Source organism: Schistocerca nitens, chromosome 10 (assembly GCF_023898315.1).
Source record: "Schistocerca nitens isolate TAMUIC-IGC-003100 chromosome 10, iqSchNite1.1, whole genome shotgun sequence".
NCBI lineage: Eukaryota > Metazoa > Arthropoda > Insecta > Orthoptera > Acrididae > Schistocerca > Schistocerca nitens.
In genome coordinates this window covers 188914251-188936172 of record NC_064623.1, presented here as the reverse complement: position 1 = coordinate 188936172, position 21922 = coordinate 188914251, and the positions used below count along the sequence as shown (strand labels likewise).

The following is a 21922-nucleotide window of genomic DNA, read 5'->3' as shown; positions in this document are numbered from 1 at the left end:
GCAGAAGTAAAGCTGTGAGGACGGGACCTGAGTCGTGCTTGGGTAGCTCAGTTGGTAGAGCACTTGCCCGCAAAAGGCAAAGGCCCCGAGTTCGAGTCTCGGTCCAGGACACACTTTTAATCTGCCAGGAAGTTTCATATGAGCGCACACTCCGCTGTACAGTGAAAATTTCATTCTAGACTTCATCGAAGAGAGCATACTGAAAAGGGTACCACGATGGAAGAAATATGTTAAGAACGTTGGTGGCTATGCAGAAAAGTAGATAAAAATGTAAGATCATTTGTGATTTTTTTTCTTTTGTTACATATTTAACTTTCTGATAGTAAAATTACTGTGCGTTACTTTCTGATCTTCCCTCGTACATGAAGTTAAATCAAAATTGTATACAAAACGGTGCGCTGTTTTGTTTTTTCCTCATACTCGATTTTAACAGGAAACTGGGAAGTTTATTTATGGCTTATCGATCTATGATTAAATTACTACTACAGAATGTGGGTCGTACGACACTTTGTAATCGTACCAATTTGCACAGTAAAAATACTGTCAAAAATGTTCAAATGTGTGTGAAATCTTATGAGACTTAACTGCTAAGGTCATCAATCCCTAAGCTTACACACTAACCTAAATTATCCTAAGGACTAACACACACACACCCATGCCCGAGGGAGGACTCGAACCTCCACCGGGACCAGACGCACAGTCCATGACTGCAGCGCAAGACCGCTCGGCTAATCCAGCGCGGCTAAAAATACTGTCATTGAACGTAATATCAAATGGCTCTAAGCACTATGGGACTTAATATCTGAGTCATCAGTCCCCTAGACTCAGAACTACTTAAACCTAACTAACCTAAGGACATCACACACATCCATGCCTGAGGGAGGATTCGAACCTGCGACCGTAGCAGCAACCCGGTTCCGGCGAACGTAATATCCTCCAAGATCTTGCAGCAGGACAAGTCTCACATACAGCACATACCAATGATTTCAAGCGATTTAGCCATTCCCCTATCAAGGTTTCGTTGGCAATAACAATAAACAAAGCACAAGATTACAGAGAGAGAGAGGGGCAGATTAGATAGACAGAGAGGGTGGGGGTGAGGGGAAGGAGAAGATAGAGACTGGCGAGGAAAAGGTGGAGAGATGGACAGGGAGAGAGGAGGAGAAGGTGATGAACAGAAAGAGTGGGGGAGGAGGAGGAGATGAAGAAAGGGAGGGAGGCAGATGGAGATGAGAACTTACACCCAATTGCCACACAGTTTTTGCAGTATTGCCAAGTTCGCTATTATTGTATGTCACACGTCTCTCTCTCTCTGTAGCCTGTTGTTATTTTTCTCTTACACTTTTTTAAGGGGTTCTTAAGACTTCGTCCGGTGAGTTTATTTGTGTTACCATTTCGCGAAAGTGACTTAATTCAAATGCTATTTCCGCAACACCCTCTGTTCGGGAACTTGAGGGGAAGCGCTTGGCGTGCGACGAATGGTTTTTCTGGTGCCGTCCCTAGCTGATACGGCGGACTCCAGCCCCTAACCCCACAAAGGACGTGCAGAGGTCACACACAGCTGGTCGATATGCCTCTCTCGTGACCGGCCCTCTTCCCTTTGTACCCTGGCACCTCCCGTGCGTCCCATCACCGTCAGACTAGGCGGTGCCCTGTGTGTCATGCCGGCGGTCAGGTATATGTCGTGTGAAGCACAAAAAAACGCAAACGATAACATGGTCTTATTACGTCGCTGCCGAAAACGTGATAAATCCCTGACAGTTCTAGCTCTTAACTAGCGTGCCTATCCATTACGGCTAGAGAAAAGCTGTAAAAAAATGAGACAATTAAATATCTGTAAAAATACGCATCGTGCGAAAAAAAATGTTCTAGGTGACAAAATCGGCTAATATTAGTAAAGGGGACATCTCGGAACAACTTTGTATTTTCAAATGAGAATCCCCCCATTTTTACTGCATACCCATTCTTGGCAGACGGCCAAATATCAATCGTGCCTGTTTTTCCAGTTGAGAATCGCCACATTTGATTCTACGTTTCTTTTACAATATTATTGGAAAACTGAGCAGCTAACGGTGCCTCACATGCTTAAAATGGATACTTTTGGAGGGAGTGACCACAATCTTTAAGACTGAATAACAAGGTCTTTACCAACAGGTTTCTAATCCATTTTAGGCCATTGAGGGAGCGTTAACTGCTTAATTTTACGTTATTCCGTAGATGGTTATATGCTGTCTCTGCTTTGCGGACCCCGCTAGCTCACCAGTTACTGTTACCCGAGGACAGTGGTTTTCAGTATTTTACTTACCTGGTAGTCCCTTATTATAACTTCTTCTCATTAGTTTCCTCCTAAGTATCATGGGAGCATTCTATGTTATTTTATTTTTGGCGTCCGCTACGTAGCTAAACTTTTATGACTAGGAACGTTGGGTCATCATATTCTCTTCTTTCGACATGAATATGGCTTGATTTCGCGAGTATGTTCGTCCTGAATATACTTTTTTTCATTTTAGTTACGTGTTCTTTCTGCCTTACGTGAGTCTTTGTCTTTATCAATGTGTATAAATTGCCCCTGATGATTCAACTAGTATGTTGCGAAAGTTATTGTGCCTATAAATAAAGGACTTGCAACTAAAGTGGTCTTATCTTTTCAAAACTTGAAAGACTGTATGAGCAATGTAAATACTTGAAAAAATAGTGATTGTATTTAATGTAAATGCTAAAAAAGTAAATTAAATATTATAAAAAAATATAAATGATGGAACTGTATGAAAACAGTCTATGAAAAAAAGATTTGTTTTGTAATAAATTTTGAATGTACTATATATTTGAGTTTCTGCCTCCATACTACGTTTGTGAATAAATAGTTGCCACTGTTCAAGTTCCAACCATCGTATATAATTGATTGTAATTATAATGTAAATACTGTAAATCGATGGATAATAGCCAGGGGAACTTTATTTAAATGTATCGATGGCAACGACGAAATGGCAGTAACTGTTTCGCTGTTTATCTTTGCGTAAGGAGAGTACGTGTCACGCTAAGAGCAGAAAAGAAGCAGAGGAGCTTGAATCATGAAGGAGTGCAGACGTGGTTGTTGGACGAACCCACGGACGCGGTATGTAGCTATGATCGTGGCAGGGGAGGCACAGGTGTTTCATTGGTAGGAGTGGACAGGCAGAGCAAGCTGCAGTTCTAACTGCTGCCTGGCCCGTAATTATCCGTGGCTCTGGAGACGACTCGTGGTTCTCGGCTAGCAGCAGCAACAGCACCAGCTCAGCACTGTCTTCGGCTGCATGCTTCGTCGTTCACACAGGTACAACATCATTGACCTGTTAACTGACAGAGATTAACTGACCACACACAGGCTTTTCTTTCACATACTCTAGTAATTTTCTTGAATAATAACCTGCTATAGTTGTAGGGCACCTGTGTTGCCATTGTCCTCAGACATTATTACCATGCAGAGTCCCACTCCTTTACATGCAATTACCGAATGTCGTAAAAATATTAAAATTGGTTAACTGCTTACTGCCGGTTTTGTTTTTTGCTAATGGCCAGTTTCAGTCTACATTTTGCTGTCTGAGTAACTGTTCATTCTTGCACTGCATAACGAAGGCTTAACGGATTTTCAGTTTTGAGTATTAACTTCACTTATTTACAGTAACGTAATTTGCTTAAAGTAAATTCAATTCAGTCTCTAAAGAATTAAAAGTAAACTGCTTTCCTTTTTCCAAATTTTAAATAAATTCACGCTGAGGTTATTCAAAGTCAGTTTTTATGTGACACAGTTTCAGTTAAATCCAGTTAATTGTTTAAGCAGAAACTTCATTAAACTTTACTTTCAAAACTTTAGTGTTCCAGAATAAATAACTGCGAGCTCAGAGCTTTCTGATTCGTTTATTTTCTTTTGAATTGTTGTGTTGAGGACAAGCGCGATAACCTTCTGTTGCGACACCAGTGATTATTATTTGCTTAATTTTCTTTGCCATTGCCTTTCTTATGATTTTGGATATTCATTGCGCTAGTGGAATGGCGACAGTTTAATTATCCTTTCTTGGCTAATCAGTATTTTTTTGTATTAAATATTGCATTGTACCCTTTTTCCTCCTGCGATTGCACTAAATTCAACTCATTCCAAAATTATCAGTATTTAGACTAGGGGCTTAGACTAGTTTCTTCTTTCAGAAGGGTAAGTTGTACACTTTCCTGCTGCTGACCGTTATTATTTTCCTTCAATAACGACAGCCTTGCACACTTTAAAATTTCTTCAAGCATACGCGATCACGGTCATTTACATCGCAATCCAGTAGGCCCATGAGGAAGGGTTACAACCAGACCATCACAATTAAGGAATTTCTGTGAACAGTCCTTTTTACCGATGAAGCAACGTTTACCAGAACTGGCTCCATCAGTCTGCATATTCGTTATTTGTGAGCTACAGACGCGGCACGCGGTCAGAGGAACTTTCATTCGTCAGCGCCATCTGCCGTGGAAATGATGCGTTTACGGACACGTACTCACTGGACCTCTCGTCGTTCATTTCCAGTCAGGAATCTGTCCCTCCAGTTTGTCGGTTTCATTAATGTACACCGTGTATATACACTCCTGGAAATGGAAAAAAGAACACATTGACACCGGTGTGTCAGACCCACCATACTTGCTCCGGACACTGCGAGAGGGCTGTACAAGCAATGATCACAGCGGACACACCAGGAACCGCGGTGTTGGCCGTCGAATGGCGCTAGCTGCGCAGCATTTGTGCACCGCCGCCGTCAGTGTCAGCCAGTTTGCCGTGGCATACGGAGCTCCATCGCAGTCTTTAACACTGGTAGCATGCCGCGACAGCGTGGACGTGAACCGTATGTGCAGTTGACGGACTTTGAGCGAGGGCGTATAGTGGGCATGCGGGAGGCCGGGTGGACGTACCGCCGAATTGCTCAACACGTGGGGCGTGAGGTCTCCACAGTACATCGATGTTGTCGCCAGTGGTCGGCGGAAGGTGCACGTGCCCGTCGACCTGGGACCGGACCGCAGCGACGCACGGATGCACGCCAAGACCGTACGATCCTACGCAGTGCCGTAGGGGACCGCACCGCCACTTCCCAGCAAATTAGGGACACTGTTGCTCCTGGGGTATCGGCGAGGACCATTCGCAACCGTCTCCATGAAGCTGGGCTACGGTCCCGCACACCGTTAGGCCGTCTTCCGCTCACGCCCCAACATCGTGCAGCCCGCCTCCAGTGGTGTCGCGACAGGCGTGAATGGAGGGACGAATGGAGACGTGTCGTCTTCAGCGATGAGAGTCGCTTCTGCCTTGGTGCCAATGATGGTCGTATGCGTGTTTGGCGCCGTGCAGGTGAGCGCCACAATCAGGACTGCATACGACCGAGGCACACAGGGCCAACACCCGGCATCATGGTGTGGGGAGCGATCTCCTACACTGGCCGTACACCACTGGTGATCGTCGATGGGACACTGAATAGTGCACGGTACATCCAAACCGTCATCGAACCCATCGTTCTACCATTCCTAGACCGGCAAGGGAACTTGCTGTTCCAACAGGACAATGCACGTCCGCATGTATCCCGTGCCACCCAACGTGCTCTAGAAGGTGTAAGTCAACTACCCTGGCCAGCAAGATCTCCGGATCTGTCCCCCATTGCGCATGTTTGGGACTGGATGAAGCGTCGTCTCACGCGGTCTGCACGTCCAGCACGAACGCTGGTCCAACTGAGGCGCCAGGTGGAAATGGCACGGCAAGCCGTTCCACAGGACTACATCCAGCATCTCTACGATCGTCTCCATGGGAGAATAGCAGCCTGCATTGCTGCGAAAGGTGGATATACACTGTACTAGTGCCGACATTGTGCATGCTCTGTTGCCTGTGTCTATGTGCCTGTGGTTCTGTCAGTGTGATCATGTGATGTATCTGACCCCAGGAATGTGTCAATAAAGTTTCCCCTTCCTGGGACAATGAATTCACGGTGTTCTTATTTCAATTTCCAGGAGTGTACATACATTAAGTTTCAACGGAACCCTCAGTACGTGAGCCCTCCTCGCACTTGGTCAGTTTTCATGCGAAAAAAGCTCGTATGTATCTCAAAGACTGACATTCATTACGAATTTCTGAAAATGGTAGAAACGGTGTCCGCCTCTGCAAGACGATATTCGTGTGCGCGTTACCTGCAGGTATGTGTAGCTTATGGAGGAGACGACACCGGACACCAGCCCCACGCCGATGGCGCCGGCAGGGTGGAGCACCATGTCGCAGCTGGCGCCGACCGCCACGCCTCCAGCCAGCGACGCGTTCTGGACCTGGACCTGGACACCGCAGGCAGACACGGAATATGTATATACACCGATCTGAGGGTTTCATAACTCACCAGTGCACCGCCGATTCGTTAAAGAGTGAAACTGCCATGCATAAAATAGCTTCAAACATCTGATTACTTTACAAACAAGTTAATGTGGTAAACACACTGACGGAAAAAGTCACAGTACCAAAAATAATTAATGTAGAGTAATGAAGATCAGTTTGGATTCCGTAGAAATATTGGAACACGTGAGGCAATACTGACCTTACGACTTACCTTAGAAGAAAGATTAAGGAAAGGCAAACCTACGTTTCTATCATTTGTGGATTTAGAGAAAGCTTTTCACAATGTTGACTGCAACACTCTCTTTCAAATTCTGAAGGTGGCAGGGGTAAAATACAATTAGCGAAAGGCTATTTACAATTTGTACAGAAACCAGATGGCAGTTATAAGAGTCGAGGGGCATGAACAGGAAGCAGTGGTTGGGAAAGGAGTGAGACAGGGTTGTAGCCTCTCCCCGATGTTATTCAATCTGTATATTGAGCAAGCAGTGAAGGAAACAAAAGAAAAATTTCGAGTAGGAATTAAAATCCATGGAGAAGAAATAAAAACTTTGAGGTTCGCCGATGACACTGTAATTCTGTCAGAGACAGCAAAGGACTTGGAAGAGCAGCTGAACGGAATGGACAGTGTCTTGAAAGGTGGATAGAAGATGAACATCAACAAAAGCAAAACGAGGACAATGGAATGTAGTCGAATTAAGTCGGGTGATGCTGAGGGAATTAGATTAGGAAATGAGACACTTAAAGTAGAAAAAGAGTTTCGCTATTTGGGGAGTAAAATAAGTGATGATGGTCGAAGTAGAGAAGATATAAAATGTAGACTGGCAATGGCAAGGAAAGCGTTTCTGAAGAAGAGAAATTTGTTAACATCGAGTATAGATTTAAGCGTCAGGAAGTCGTTTCTGAAAGTATTTGTATGAAGTGTAGCCATGTATGGAAGTGAAAGATGGACGATAAATAGTTTGGACAAGAAGAGAATAGAAGCTTTCGAAATGTGGTGCTACAGAAGAATGCTGAAGATTAGATGGGTAGATCACATAATGAGGAGGTATTGAATAGAATTGGGGAGAAGAGAAATTTGTGGCACAACTTGATTAGAAGAAGGGATCGGATGGTAGGAGACGTTCTGAGGCATCAATGTATCATCAATTTAGTATTGGAGGGCAGCGTGAAGGGTAAAAATCGTAGAGGGAGACCAAGAGATGAATACACAAAGGAGATTCAGATGGATGTAGGATGCAGTAGTTACTGGGAGATGAAGAAGCTTGCACAGGATAGAGTAGCATGGAGAGCTGCATCAAACCAGTCTCAGGACTGAAGACCACAACAACAACAACAATGAAATTTCGGGAATAATTTGTCTAAGTAACATACTTAAGTGTTTCACACGGCAAGATCACGGATTAATATAAGCGTGGAATAAGGCATTGTAAGCGCTAGTACATTAATAACTGGTGTGACCGTCAGGATGTTAATGCAAGCATGCAAACGTGCAAGCCTATAAGTTGTATAGCTGCCGGATGTCAGTTTGTGGGATGGACGTCGATGCCTGTTGCATGTGGTCGGTCAATACAGGGGCGGTTAATACTGTTCGTGGATGACGATGGTGTTGTCCTATGATGTCTATATGTGCTCGAGTGGAGACAGATTTTTATTTATTTTATTTATTCGCACGTGAAGTTCCGTAGGACCAAACTGAGGAGCAAATCTCCAAGGTCATGGAACGTGTCAGTACATGAAATTACAACAGAAAGGTAATTATAAAAATAAAATGTTTATGAACCCGGAAAAAGTCAAGCCTTAAGTTTAAGCAAAGACAATGAAGAGTACAACAAGAATCAGCTTAATTTTTCAAGGAACTCTTCGACAGAAAAGGAGGAGTGCCCCATGAGGAAACACTTCAGCGCGTGGATTACTGCTAAGATTTGTGAATTCTTTTGATAACTTATTGAAAATGATGCAGCAGTATACTACACACCTTTCTGCACAACAGTTAAGAAAGTCCGATCCAAATGCAAGTTTGATTTCTGCCAAGTATCAACTGAAAGACAGCCGCTTATTTTTGGGAATAAGCTAATATTGTTAACAAGAAATTACAGTAAGGGGTATATATATTCAGGCCAATGTCAACATACCCAGACTCGTGATCAGGGGTCGACAGGAGCTTCATCAACTTACACCACTTATTGCCCGATATTATGTACTTTTAGAATGGGAAGAGTTACCCAAAAATATAAGCGAATGAAAATAAGCAAAGCAGGATAACTTTTGTGTCGAACGATCACGTATTTCAAATGCCGTTCCAATAGCAAAAAATGGCAGCGTTAAGTCTCTGAACAAGAGCCTGGACGTGAGCTTTCCACGACAGTTTACCATCTATCTGCACACCTTGAGATTTGAACTGTTCACTGTCTCTAATCATATGCCCATTCTGTGAAATTGAAACGTCATGTTTTGTTGAACTGTGTGTTAGAAACTGTAAAAACTGAGCCTTATTGAGATTTAGCGTTAGTTTATTTTCTACAAACCACGAACTTAGGTCGTGAAGTGCACTATTTGAAACTGAGCCAATGTTCCACACAACATCCTTTACTACCAAGCTACTGTCATCAGCAAACAGAAATATTTTAGAATATAATGGTTCAAACGGCTCTAAGCACTAATGGACTTAACATCTGAGGTCATCAGTCCCCTAGACTTAGAGCTACTTAAACCTAACTAACCTAAGGACATCACACATCCATGCCCGAGGCAGGATTCGAACCTGGGACTGTAGCAGCACCGCGGTTCCACCTGAAGCGCCTTGAGCCGCTCGGCCACAGCGGCCGGCAATATTTTAGAGTTACCCATAATACTAAGAGGGCATATCACTTATATGAATAAAAAACAGGAATGGCCTGAACACTGATCCCTGGGGCACCCCCATTTTACCGTATCCCACTCAGACCCCACATCACTGCAGTTCATAGCACTGTGAATAATGACCTTTCGCTGTCTGTTGCTAAAGTAAAAGGTGAAGCAGTTGTGAGCTACTCCCCACATTCCAAAATGGCCCAACTTCTGGAGCAATATTTTCTGATCAACACAATCAAATGCATTAGTTAAATCAAAAAATTTGCCTATCGTTCGAAACCTTTTGTTTAACCCATCCATTACCTCACAGATCTGGTGATCGAGTGGGCAAAGGCATGTTGGGTTATTACAACGGTATGTGGGCCAGCGTTATCGTTTTGGAAAACACCCCTTGGATTCCGGTTCATGAATGGCGGTAAAACATGTGTAATCACCAGACTGACGTACAAATTTGCAGTCAGGGTGCGTGGGATAAAAACGAGAACGCTCCTGCTGTCATATCAAATCGCATCCCATGCCATAACTCCAGATGTAGGACCAGTGTCTCTAGCACGCAGACATGTTGATCGCAGCCTCTCAACTCGTCTCCTTCTAACCATCAAACGGCCATGACTGACACAGAGGCAGAACCAGCTTTCATCAGAAAACACATCAGACCTCCACCCTGCCCTCTAATGAACTCTCGCTTGCCATCACTGAAGTCGCAAATGGAGGTGGTTTGGGGGTCAGTGGAATGCTCGCAACTGGCTCGGAGCTGCCCTTGAAGTAACCGATTTACAACAGTCTGTTGCGCACTGTGTGCCAACAGCTTCTCAACTTGCTGCTGCAGATGCAGTCCCATGCGCCCGAGCCATACGACTTAAACCATGGTCTTGCCTCTAGGTAGTGCCTCATGTCCGACCGCTGCACCGTCTTTTTACCACCGTACATTGTCGCGACCACCGCTGCCAGCAGTCACGTACAGTGGTTACATTCCTGCCGAGTCTTTCTGCAGTACCGCAGCTTCTGGTAGCCCTGTTACACGACATCTTTCAAACTCAGCGGGGTGCTGATAATGGCGTCTTTGTCGCCATGATTAACATCAACGTTCCACGTCCAATCTTAAAGGTAACTAACACTCACGACTGTTACACCGTGGCCGGCCGCTGTGGCCGAGCGGTTGCAGGCACTTCAGTCCGGAACCGCGCTGCTGCTACGGTCGTAGGTTCGAATCCTGCCTCGGGCATGAATGTGTGTGATGTCCTTAGGTTGGTTAGGTTTAAGTAGTTCTAAGTCTATGAGACTGATGACCTCAGTCTCATAGTGCTTAGAGCCATTTGAACCATTTGTAACTAATATCGTCAACTATAACAAAGCGTCGCACAGGTTTTTGACTTGCTATTTCTCCGGCTGAGAAGCCACTCATTACAAATGGTAAGTTGGCGCAAGTGTTCGGGAGATGTTAAAGATGACGCCACGAAAAATTTGTTTTTAGTGACAGACCACAAAGTACGTGAGGTGCATATACACTCCTGGAAATGGAAAAAAGAACACATTGACACCGGTGTGTCAGACCCACCATACTTGCTCCGGACACTGCGAGAGGGCTGTACAAGCAATGATCACACGCACGGCACAGCGGACACACCAGGAACCGCGGTGTTGGCCGTCGAATGGCGCTAGCTGCGCAGCATCTGTGCACCGCCGCCGTCAGTGTCAGCCAGTTTGCCGTGGCATACGGAGCTCCATCGCAGTCTTTAACACTGGTAGCATGCCGCGACAGCGTGGACGTGAACCGTATGTGCAGTTGACGGACTTTGAGCGAGGGCGTATAGTGGGCATGCGGGAGGCCGGGTGGACGTACCGCCGAATTGCTCAACACGTGGGGCGTGAAGTCTCCACAGTACATCGATGTTGTCGCCAGTGGTCGGCGGAAGGTGCACGTGCCCGTCGATCTGGGACCGGACCGCAGCGACGCACGGATGCACGCCAAGACCGTAGGATCCTACGCAGTGCCGTAGGGGACCGCACCGCCACTTCCCAGCAAATTAGGGACACTGTTGCTCCTGGGGTATCGGCGAGGACCATTCGCAACCGTCTCCATGAAGCTGGGCTACGGTCCCGCACACCGTTAGGCCGTCTTCCGCTCACGCCCCAACATCGTGCAGCCCGCCTCCAGTGGTGTCGCGACAGGCGTGAATGGAGGGACGAATGGAGACGTGTCGTCTTCAGCGATGAGAGTCGCTTCTGCCTTGGTGCCAATGATGGTCGTATGCGTGTTTGGCGCCGTGCAGGTGAGCGCCACAATCAGGACTGCATACGACCGAGGCACACAGGGCCAACACCCGGCATCATGGTGTGGGGAGCGATCTCCTACACTGGCCGTACACCACTGGTGATCGTCGAGGGGACACTGAATAGTGCACGGTACATCCAAACCGTCATCGAACCCATCGTTCTACCATTCCTAGACCGGCAAGGGAACTTGCTGTTCCAACAGGACAATGCACGTCCGCATGTATCCCGTGCCACCCAACGTGCTCTAGAAGGTGTAAGTCAACTACCCTGGCCAGCAAGATCTCCGGATCTGTCCCCCATTGAGCATGTTTGGGACTGGATGAAGCGTCGTCTCACGCGGTCTGCACGTCCAGCACGAACGCTGGTCCAACTGAGGCGCCAGGTGGAAATGGCATGGCAAGCCGTTCCACAGGACTACATCCAGCATCTCTACGATCGTCTCCATGGGAGAATAGCAGCCTGCATTGCTGCGAAAGGTGGATATACACTGTACTAGTGCCGACATTGTGCATGCTCTGTTGCCTGTGTCTATGTGCCTGTGGTTCTGTCAGTGTGATCATGTGATGTATCTGACCGCAGGAATGTGTCAATAAAGTTTCCCCTTCCTGGGACAATGAATTCACGGTGTTCTTATTTCAATTTCCAGGAGTGTATAAAAAAGGTTTACAAATTAATAAAGCTGGGACAGTATTTCTACAACTGTTCAGTTTCACAAAGTGTTTTATAAGTCAGCTTGAGGAGAATCTAAAAGTAACATTGCTGGATTTCAAAAGAGATCATTCAAAATCCGTGGTGTTGTGGCGAGTAGTGAACCCTGTGTAAGGGTAGACAACGTGTTTCAAGAAATAGAAGAAGTCCATGGTAATAGCTTATTGGTGGGCATTTGAGGTGAGATAACGGTCTTATCTCAAGATCACTGATAAGAACTTACCATGTCATGTTACGCAGTTGTAGACAACTTATAATAAAGGTCACCCACCACTCCCCTTACCCCGCAGAACCTCCGGAAATTGAGGTAGGTCACTAGAGGAGCCCTCACCCCCTCCTCCTTGACCCTCTCCCTCTCCTCCCAGTCCCCCCGGACCAATGAGATTGAAGCACCCCATCCGCATCTTCAGCTTTTATAACTAGGGCACTTAAATCGGTGGCATTCACTCTGGAACTGTATGTCACAGGGAGACGATCACATTGTGTCCGTTTGGTAATAACGAAATACCTTAAGCCCTGCCACTCGAGCTCTGTTTGTTAATAACAATTTAATATTACGTTAATTTCGTCATTACAATCACCAGCAGAGACCATACCCTTTCACACATGGAAGTACTACGAATCTTCCACAATTTAACATATTTTCCACATTTTTTCGTGTTTTATACAATGACGAGAACTCCACCCGACAGTTCCCAACGATACGTCGACGTAATGATTCTCTCAGCCAATCGCAGTGCGGCATCTGCATGAATTATTGATCATTGCTAATGAAGCACCCCCTCCTCATTTTCATCTTTCATAACTGGAACACGTGAGCGAGAAGGTTTCACTCTGAAGCTGGGCAGCATAGGGGCAGATTTAGGTTGCGTCTACTACTTAATAACAAATTACTTTACCTCACGTCACTCGAGGTCAATTTCTTAACAACAATTTAATATTACGTGGTTTCTTTCATTCGAGGCGCCAACATGAAACACGCACAGGCAAATACGTAAACACTCTCATTTTTCCGTGTTTTTTTTTTTTCCACAATTTATGTATATTTCACCCGTTGTTTCGCAGTTATCCACATTTTTCGATATCTTCCATAATTTTACGCTTTTCTCCACACTTTTTCATGTCTTTCCAAAATTTACATAATTGATATGATTACATGAGCTTCATCCCACTGCTCTCGATGGCACAGGAACATCGTGTCGACGTCATAATGCTTCAGCCAATCACAATGCAGCATGTGTCCGAATTATTTATCGTCGTTAAGTCGCTACTTCATTACCACCGTGCGTGACGTCACCGTGTACGAGTTACAAACGTACACGATGGTGGGAATAATGACGTCGCATCAAATTCTATAAACAACTACCAACTTCCAACCAAAGATATAGGAAATAGATAGATAAACCACTGCTAAGCCTTCACTAGACTGCGTGACGTCATAGTAAAATTCTGATGCTTCCAACCAAAGATACTGTTTGTATGAGTAACAGCACAATGCACGAAAAAATACGTTCCTAGAGAGGTGATTAGTATCTCACACAACACCCCCAAGCAGTATGGAGTGTAGAGCATCCTTCGAACTCCGACATGTTGTTGTTGTTGTTGTTGTCTTCAGTCCTGAGGCTGGTTTGATGCAGCTCTCTAATGCTACTCTATCCTGTGCAAGCTTCTTCATCTCCCAGTACCTACTGCAACCTACATCCTTCTGAATCTGCTTAATGTATACATCTCTTGGTCTCCCTCTACGATTTTTACCCTCCATGCTGCCCTCCAATGCTAAATTTGTGATCCCTTGATGCCTCAAAACATGTCCTACCAACCGATCCCTTCTTCTAGTCAAGTTGTGCCACAAACTTCTCTTCTCCCCAATCCTATTCAATAATTCCTCATTAGTTACGTGATCTACCCACCTTATCTTCAGCATTCTTCTGTAGCACCACATTTCGAAAGCTTCTATTCTCTTCTTGTCCAAACTGGTTATCGTCCATGTTTCACTCCATACAAATACTTTCAGAAACGACTTCCTGACACTTAAATCTATACTCGATGTTAACAAATTTCTCTTCTTCAGAAACGCTTTCCTTGCCATTGCCAGTCTACATTTTATATCCTCTCTACTTCGACCATCATCAGTTATTTTACTCCCCAAATAGCAAAACTCCTTTACTACTTTAAGTGTCTCATTTCCTAATCTAATCCCCTCAGCATCCCCCGATTTAATTTGACTACATTCCATTATCCTCGTTTTGCTTTCGTTGATGTTCATCTTATATCCTCCTTTCAAGACACCGTCCATTCCGTTCAACTGCTCTTCCAAGTCCTTTGCTGTCTCTGACAGAATTACAATGTCATCGGCGAACCTTAAAGTTTTTACTTCTTCTCCATGAATTTTAATGCCTACTCCGAATTTTTCTTTTGTTTCCTTTACTGCTTGCTCAATATACAGATTGAATAACATCGGGGAGAGGCTACAACCCTGTCTCACTCCTTTCCCAACCACTGCTTCCCTTTCATGCCCCTCGACTCTTATAACTGCCATCTGGTTTCTGTACAAATTGTAAATAGCCTTTCGCTCCCTGTATTTTACCCTTGCCACCTTCAGAATTTGCAAGAGAGTATTCCAGTTAACGTTGTCAATAGCTTTCTCTAAGTCTACAAATGCTAGAAACGTAGGTTTGCCTTTTCTTAATCTTTCTTCTAAGATAAGTCGTAAGGTTGGTATTGCCTCACGTGTTCCAACATTTCTACGGAATCCAAACTGATCTTCCCCGAGGTCCGCTTCTACCAGTTTTTCCATTCGTCTGTAAAGAATTCGCGTTAGTATTTTGCAGCTGTGACTTATTAAACTGATAGTTCGGTAATTTTCACATCTGTCGACACCTGCTTTCTTTGGTATTGGAATTATTATATTCTTCTTGAAGTCTGTGGGTATTTCGCCTGTCTCATACATCTTCCTCACCAGATGGTAGAGTTTTGTCATGACTGGCTCTCCCAAGGCCATCAGTAGTTCTAATGGAATGTTGTCTACTCCCGGGGCCTAGTTTCGACTCAGGTCTTTCAGTGCTCTGTCAAACTCTTCACGCAGTATCTTATCTCCCATTTCATCTACATCTACATCCTCTTCCATTTCCATAATATTGTCCTCAAGTACATCGCCCTTGTATAAACCCTCTATACACTCCTTCCACCTTTCTGCCTTCCCTTCTTCTTAGAACTGGGTTGCCATCTGAGCTCTTGATATTCATGCAAGTGGTTCTCTTCTCTCCAAAGGTCTCTTTAACTTTCATGTAGGCAGTATCTATCTTACCCCTAGTGAGACAAGCCTCTACATCCTTACATTTGTCCTCTAGCCATCCCTGCTTAGCCATTTTGCACTTTCTGTCGATCTCATTTTTGAGACGTTTGTATTCCATTTTGCTTGCTTCATTTACTGCATTTTTATATTTTCTCCTTTCGTCAATTAAATTCAATATTTCTTCTGTTACCCAAGGATTTCTATTAGCCCTCGTCTTTTTACCTACTTGATCCTCTGCTGCCTTCACTACTTCATCCCTCAGAGCTACCCATTCTTCTTCTACTGTATTTCTTTCCCCCATTCCTGTCAATTGTTCCCTTATGCTCTCCTTGAAACTCTCTACAACCTCTGGTTCTTTCAGTTTATCCAGGTCCCATGTCCTTAAATTCCCACCTTTTTGCAGTTTCTTCAGTTTCAATCTTCAGTTCATAACCAATAGATTGTGGTCAGAATCCACATCTGCCCCTGGAAATGTCTTACAATTTAAAACCTGGTTCCTAAATCTCTGTCTTACCATTATATAATCTATCTGATACCTATTAGTATCTCCAGGATTCTTCCAGGTATGCAACCTTCTTTTATGATTCTTGAACCAAGTGTTAGCTATGATTAAGTTATGCTCTGTGCAAAATTCTACAAGGCGGCTTCCACTCGTGGAGTAGAAAACCCATAGCAGAAACATCCACACAATAATGCTTGCGATATGGTTCACATTCCTTATTATGATAAGAGAAATAATTCTTTTATCTACATTCTGGATTCTGCTTCCTTATTCGACGTGCTATAGTAGCTGCTAAAGACACAGTATTTTCCATCGGTCTAGCAAAAATGTTACGAAATCAGCTTTTTGAGAGCTAACTGTTGCCTCTTGTTAATACTGTTTAGCTGGCAAATCAGTGATTCACCTGGGGTACAGAAGTATGGATTTTTTTTTTTGCACCATTTGAATTCTTTGATAGATTTTTTTTCTTGGTAACAGGAAAGCATTAAAATCCACGTTGATTAAAGGAGAATTATTCGCGTTTAACTAAGATTCCACAACTCGCTTGCAATGTTCCATGAAATGTATTATTAAGCTGAATTAAAAAGCACAATAAAGCAAACTAAAGCTGTGTTGGTGCACGTTCTCGACTCGTCAGCGTACACATACAGAAGACCAAAAACAGAAAAATAAAAAGTTGAAAGTCTTAATGTAAACGCTGTTGCAACATAGCACAGTATCACAACTTCACAACAATGAAGGAAGCTGTTCTTAGCAAAGCAGATTTTGATTTACCTGGTGTTAAAGTATGAAACCGGAATTGCCATTTAAATGTTGCTAGCTTTCAACGTAGAGCCCTTGAGACTGTGTCTGCACCGCCATTTGCTTCCTATAACGGCTGACGACGAATGTCAACACACAGTAACCCAAGTTCCATAGATCGGTATCTGCTTCAAACCCGTAAACATGTCGAGTTTTGTGCCTACCAACTACGATTTGCGGACAGCTCCGATTTTCTGTTATCATTTGAAGAAAACTGCTGCAGAAATGGTTCAAATGGGTCTAAGCACCATGGGACTTAACACCTGAGGTCATCAGTCCCCTAGAACTTAGAACTACTTAAGCCTAACTAACCTAAGGACATCACACACATCCATGCCCGAGGCAGGATTCGAACCTGCGACCGTAGTGGTCGCGCGGTTCCAGACTGTAGCGCCTAGAACCGCTCGGCCACTACGGCCGGCCGTGTGGAGTATAGTCACGAACATTGCTCCGAACCAAACGGCCAACAAAGTTGCATCATTATAGATGTAACAATCTCCGACCTGGTGTTTGGTACAAAAGACAGTGCTACGAAATCAGTCATTGAGGTAGAGAGCTTCCCACCACACCAAACCAACAGATACCTACCCTTTCACCAGCAGTAACGTGCGTGATTTTGAGGGTAAACGTTGTTAACAGTTTAAAGTCATCCATTTCCGTCACCTCAACCCCCTTTTTCTCTGAACCAATAGGACACAAGCTCCATCTCCCCTCCCAACGACCAAGGTTTTAAAACGAGCGCTGATGTGTGGGTGATCCCATTTTCAGCGAGATCACACTCCGTGGTGGAAGTCGTTTCGCTATCACTTCACCAAATTTTTTATAAATTCCGATGTTATCTATCCATTTTTCTTTATTTGATCCTAATTCTTCCAAAGCTTTTTAAAATTCTGATCCTAATACTAGATCTCCTATTTCTTCTCTGTCGACTCCTGGTTCTTCTTCTATCACGTCATCAGATAAATCCACCCCGTGTGAGATTAGAGTCTTTTCATGAGGGCAATGGCGCTGAAGGGCGTATCCCGACTGGCGTTCCCGTCCATTCTCGTTGCCCCAGTTCGCTCTCCTGCAGGGTCACTGGAAACGCGTTTTCTGTCAAAAGAAGCGTGTAACTCTTACAAGGGAATCTCCCCATCGCACCCCCCTCAGATTTAGTTATAAGTTGGCACAGTGGATAGGCCTTGAAAAACTGAAAACAGATCAATTGAGAAAACAGGAAGAAGTTGTGTGGAAAAGTGAAAAAATAAGCAAAATATACAAACTGAGTAGTTCATGGGAAGATATGCAACGTCAAGGACACTGGGAATGCATGAGCGCCGTGGTCTCGTGGTAACGTGAGCAGCTGCGGAGCGAGAGGTCCTTGGTTCAAATCTTCCATCGAGTGAAAAGTTTAATTTTTTATTTTCAGTTTATGTGACAAACTCTTATGTTTTCATCACTTTTTTGGGAGTGATTATCACATCCACAAGAAAACCTAAATCGGGCAAGGTAGAAGAATTTTTTTACCCCTTCGCCAAGTGTACAAGTTAGGTGGGTCGACAACATATTCCTGTCATGTGACGCACATGCCGTCACCAGTGTCGTATAGAATATATCAGATGTGATTTCCTGTGGAGGAATCGGTTGACCTATGACCTTGCGATCAAATGTTTTCGGTTCCGATTGGAGAGGCACGTCCTTTCGTCTACTAATCGCACGGTTTTGCGATGCGGTCGCAAAACACAGACACTAAACTTATTACAGTGAACAAAGACGTCAATGAACGAACGGACAGATAATAACTATGCAAATATAAAGAAAATAAAATTTTCACCCGAGGGAAGACTTGAACCAAGGACTTCTCATTCAGCAGCTGCTCACGCTACCACGGGACCACGACGCTCCTGAGCTCACTTTGTCCATGATGTTGGCTATGCGACCCGTGGACTACTCAGTTTGTATATTTTGCTTATTTTTTCACAGTTCCACACAACTTGTTCCTGTTTTCTCATTTGATCTGGGTTCAGTTTATCAAGGCCTATCCAATGTGCCAACTTATAACTAAATCTGAGAGGGGTGCGATGGGGAGGTTCCCTTGTTAGCAGAAGCCCAGAAAAGAATTCCAGGCAGGAGTGGATTCACTCGCGGCGTGTGAACGTTCGTTGCGTCGCCTCCTAGTAACACTCGATTTACTCTTACAAAAACCAGATTTCTGATTGGGTCATATTGTTAACTTCGGGGGAGCCCGGCTTTTTCGCGGAGCATCGGAAAGGTCCTTTTCAGAATAGTACAAGGGAGTGAGGGAGGTTTTAGGCCTTCCTCCACATTAAGAGCCCAATTGATTCAACATACAGGACGACAAAAAATTGCAACACCTAGAAGGAGATGAGCGACATAAACGAAAGTTTATAGGCGTGTTTCCGTGTCTGAAAGGTAATGTCTGTTCAAATTTCTCGCCCGGCGCATAAGAGTGGCGCTAGCGGGACCACTATGACAATGCGAATAAAACCTAAACTCCTCCCGAGTCGGCCATGAAGACCCAACGGCCCGACCGGCCGCCGTGTCTTCCGGCGTCACCGGAAGCGGATATGGAGGGGCATGTGGTCAGCACACCGCTCTCCCGGCCGTATGTCAGTTTACGAGACCGGAGCCGCTACTTCTCAGTCAAGCGGCTCCTCAGTTTGCCTCACAAGGGTTGAGTGCACCCCGCTTGCCGACAGCGCTCGGCGGAGCGGATGGTCACCCATCCAGGTGCTATAGTCTGTCGGTAAACTGAAGAGCGAGCGAGCGAGTATCCACTCTGCCTACCTTGCTACGCCACAGGGCGCCTCTACAGGCTGTTTCACAACGCAGTACCGGCCCTGCCGCGGCGCGCGCTTTAAATCTGTGGCGACGACGTGTACAGATACGTCCCGGCTGCGTTTATTTTTAGACAAATGCGTTAAGAGTATAAGGAAAACCAAAGACGATAGCTTCTTCGAAACAAAACACTATACAGTAAATAATATTAACATATAATAATATTAACGGAAGTCAGGATTCTACTACAAACATACATTCACATGAATAGGCATTCGGTTCTATGTTCCTCTGTTCATAAGACGAACCAGATCTAGTGCAATCAATCTGTAGAATTTAAGGCTTGTTCTTACTTTGTGTTTTTACTAAAAGGTAAAAGTTTTCTTTGAAGGGCTGCATTGAAACTTAACAATTCTTGCAACACGAAGAGTGTTTAAAAAGTAACCGGAAATTTATAATTTCGTGTGTTGTATTAGTTCGATTCGCACGGCTTTTTTTGTCACTGTCTTCGTAAACATGTCTGAAAAGTATTTGCAGGTAAATCCCATTTCACGCATTGTCTTGTGTAAAACATCTTTCTTTGAAGGAAAATGTATTTTTTGTTTCACGGCAGTAAGTAATTTCCGTAACGTGGGGACTATTTTTTGGTTTATGTAAAAGTCCTCCATCGTTTGTCGAATGACCGATTTTGTGAAACTGTCTATAACGAAGGGCTCCCTCCCTAAATTATTAGTTTTCCTTCGCGGCGATTCCAATAAACCATGCGCCTTGTTTTCACGTTCCTTCCTTATGCGTCCTATTGTCGGGACGCTGACGTCTGCATAAACTGCAACCTTTGATTGGGACTGGTAATATTAGCCAACAGTTCTTTCTGTGTTGTCTCCTTAAGACACGCTGTAATAACGTTAGAGACGATCTAACGCCCGTTACTTCGCAAATACTTCCTCTTCTTCGTATTCTGCACATTTTTTGCAATGCAGGAAGATTATCCATCATTTCCGGACACTGAAGTATATCAGTGAGTACACAAATTTCACTTAACTGACACTGGCAACTAAGATCCCACGAACAGAAACGACGTATATCACTGCACGCCGAACTACACCGCTTGGCAGGTAACGGGCAACTGATCTTGGGTGACCCTGTAGGCCAGTGGCAGGGTTCTTCCGGGAAAGGCCACTTCCCCCACCAAAAGCGGTGCTCGCTCTTGAGTTTACAGACAGACTATATAAAAATAGCCCAGCCCGACAGCGCTGAACTTCAGTGATCTGACGGAAACCGGTGTTAACACTGCGGCAAGGCCGTTGGCAGAATGCGAATAACGTTTGCTGTAAATACACTCTGTAACGGTCGTGGGCGTCAGTTACTCTTGAGATCTGACATGGTGAGTTGGTGTTAGCTAAGAACGCCTTTAAGGCGACAAAGATGCCGTTAGCAACCTGCCGAGTTTGATCGAGGTCGTGTTATAAGGCTACGAGAAGCTGCATGCGATGTTGCAGACAGTATTGGCAGGAATGTAGTCACTTTATATGGTTGCTGGCAGTGGTGGTAACGAGAATGTACGATCTCAAGAAGACCAGACTCCTGACAGCCACGTGGCAATAACGTGACGGAAGACCATCGTGTTTCGCGTATGGCTTTGGTGCATCTTTTCATCTACAGCAACAATTTGAGCAGTAGTTGGCACCACACCAACACTATGAAATGGATTACTTCAAGGACAACTTCGAGCCAGACGCCTAGTTGCGTGCATTTCACTGACCCAAACCACAGCCATTTGTTACTTCAACGGTGTCAAGCGAGAGCTCATTGGAGACCAGAGTGAAGATATGTTTTCTAATGAAAGCTGGTTTTGCCAGTGATGGCGGTCTGTCGGTTAGGAGAAGGCCAATTGAGGCCTGCAAACAACCTCTCTGCATGCTAGGCACAATGGACCCACACCTGGAGTTCTTGTCTGGGATGCTATTCCATACGACAGCATGAGCACCATCTATATCTACATATATACTCCGCTAGCCACCAAGCGGTGTGTGGCAGAGGGCACAATCTCCGTCATCCCACGCACACTGACCGCAACTTTGTATTTCAACCTGGTGATTCGATATGTTGTCGCCGTTTATCAACAGCATTCCAAAGGGCGTTTTCCAACAGGATAACGCACGCTCACATACCACTGTTGTAACCCGGCATGTTGTACGAAGTATAGACATGTTGCCTTGATCTGCTGCATCACCAAGTCTGTCTCCAATCGAACACATATCGGACATCACCGTACAACGACTCCAGCGTCATTCACAAACAGCATTAACCGTCCCTGTACTGATAGACCATG

The 21922-nt window shown here is 44.7% G+C and overlaps 1 protein-coding gene and 1 non-coding gene across 2 annotated transcripts in view; one reads left to right on the top strand and one right to left on the bottom strand.

Annotated features, from left to right (window-relative positions):
• Positions 1-21922, bottom strand: part of LOC126209984 (ammonium transporter Rh type A-like) — a 169844-nt gene that overhangs the window by 25953 nt on the left and 121969 nt on the right. The window contains exon 6 of the mRNA XM_049939094.1: positions 6184-6321. Coding sequence (XP_049795051.1) covers positions 6184-6321 — 138 coding nt within the window. The remainder of the gene's footprint in view (positions 1-6183; positions 6322-21922) is intronic.
• Positions 37-111, top strand: Trnal-caa (transfer RNA leucine (anticodon CAA)). Its single transcript has one exon. It is a non-coding gene; the product is annotated as a tRNA-Leu (tRNA).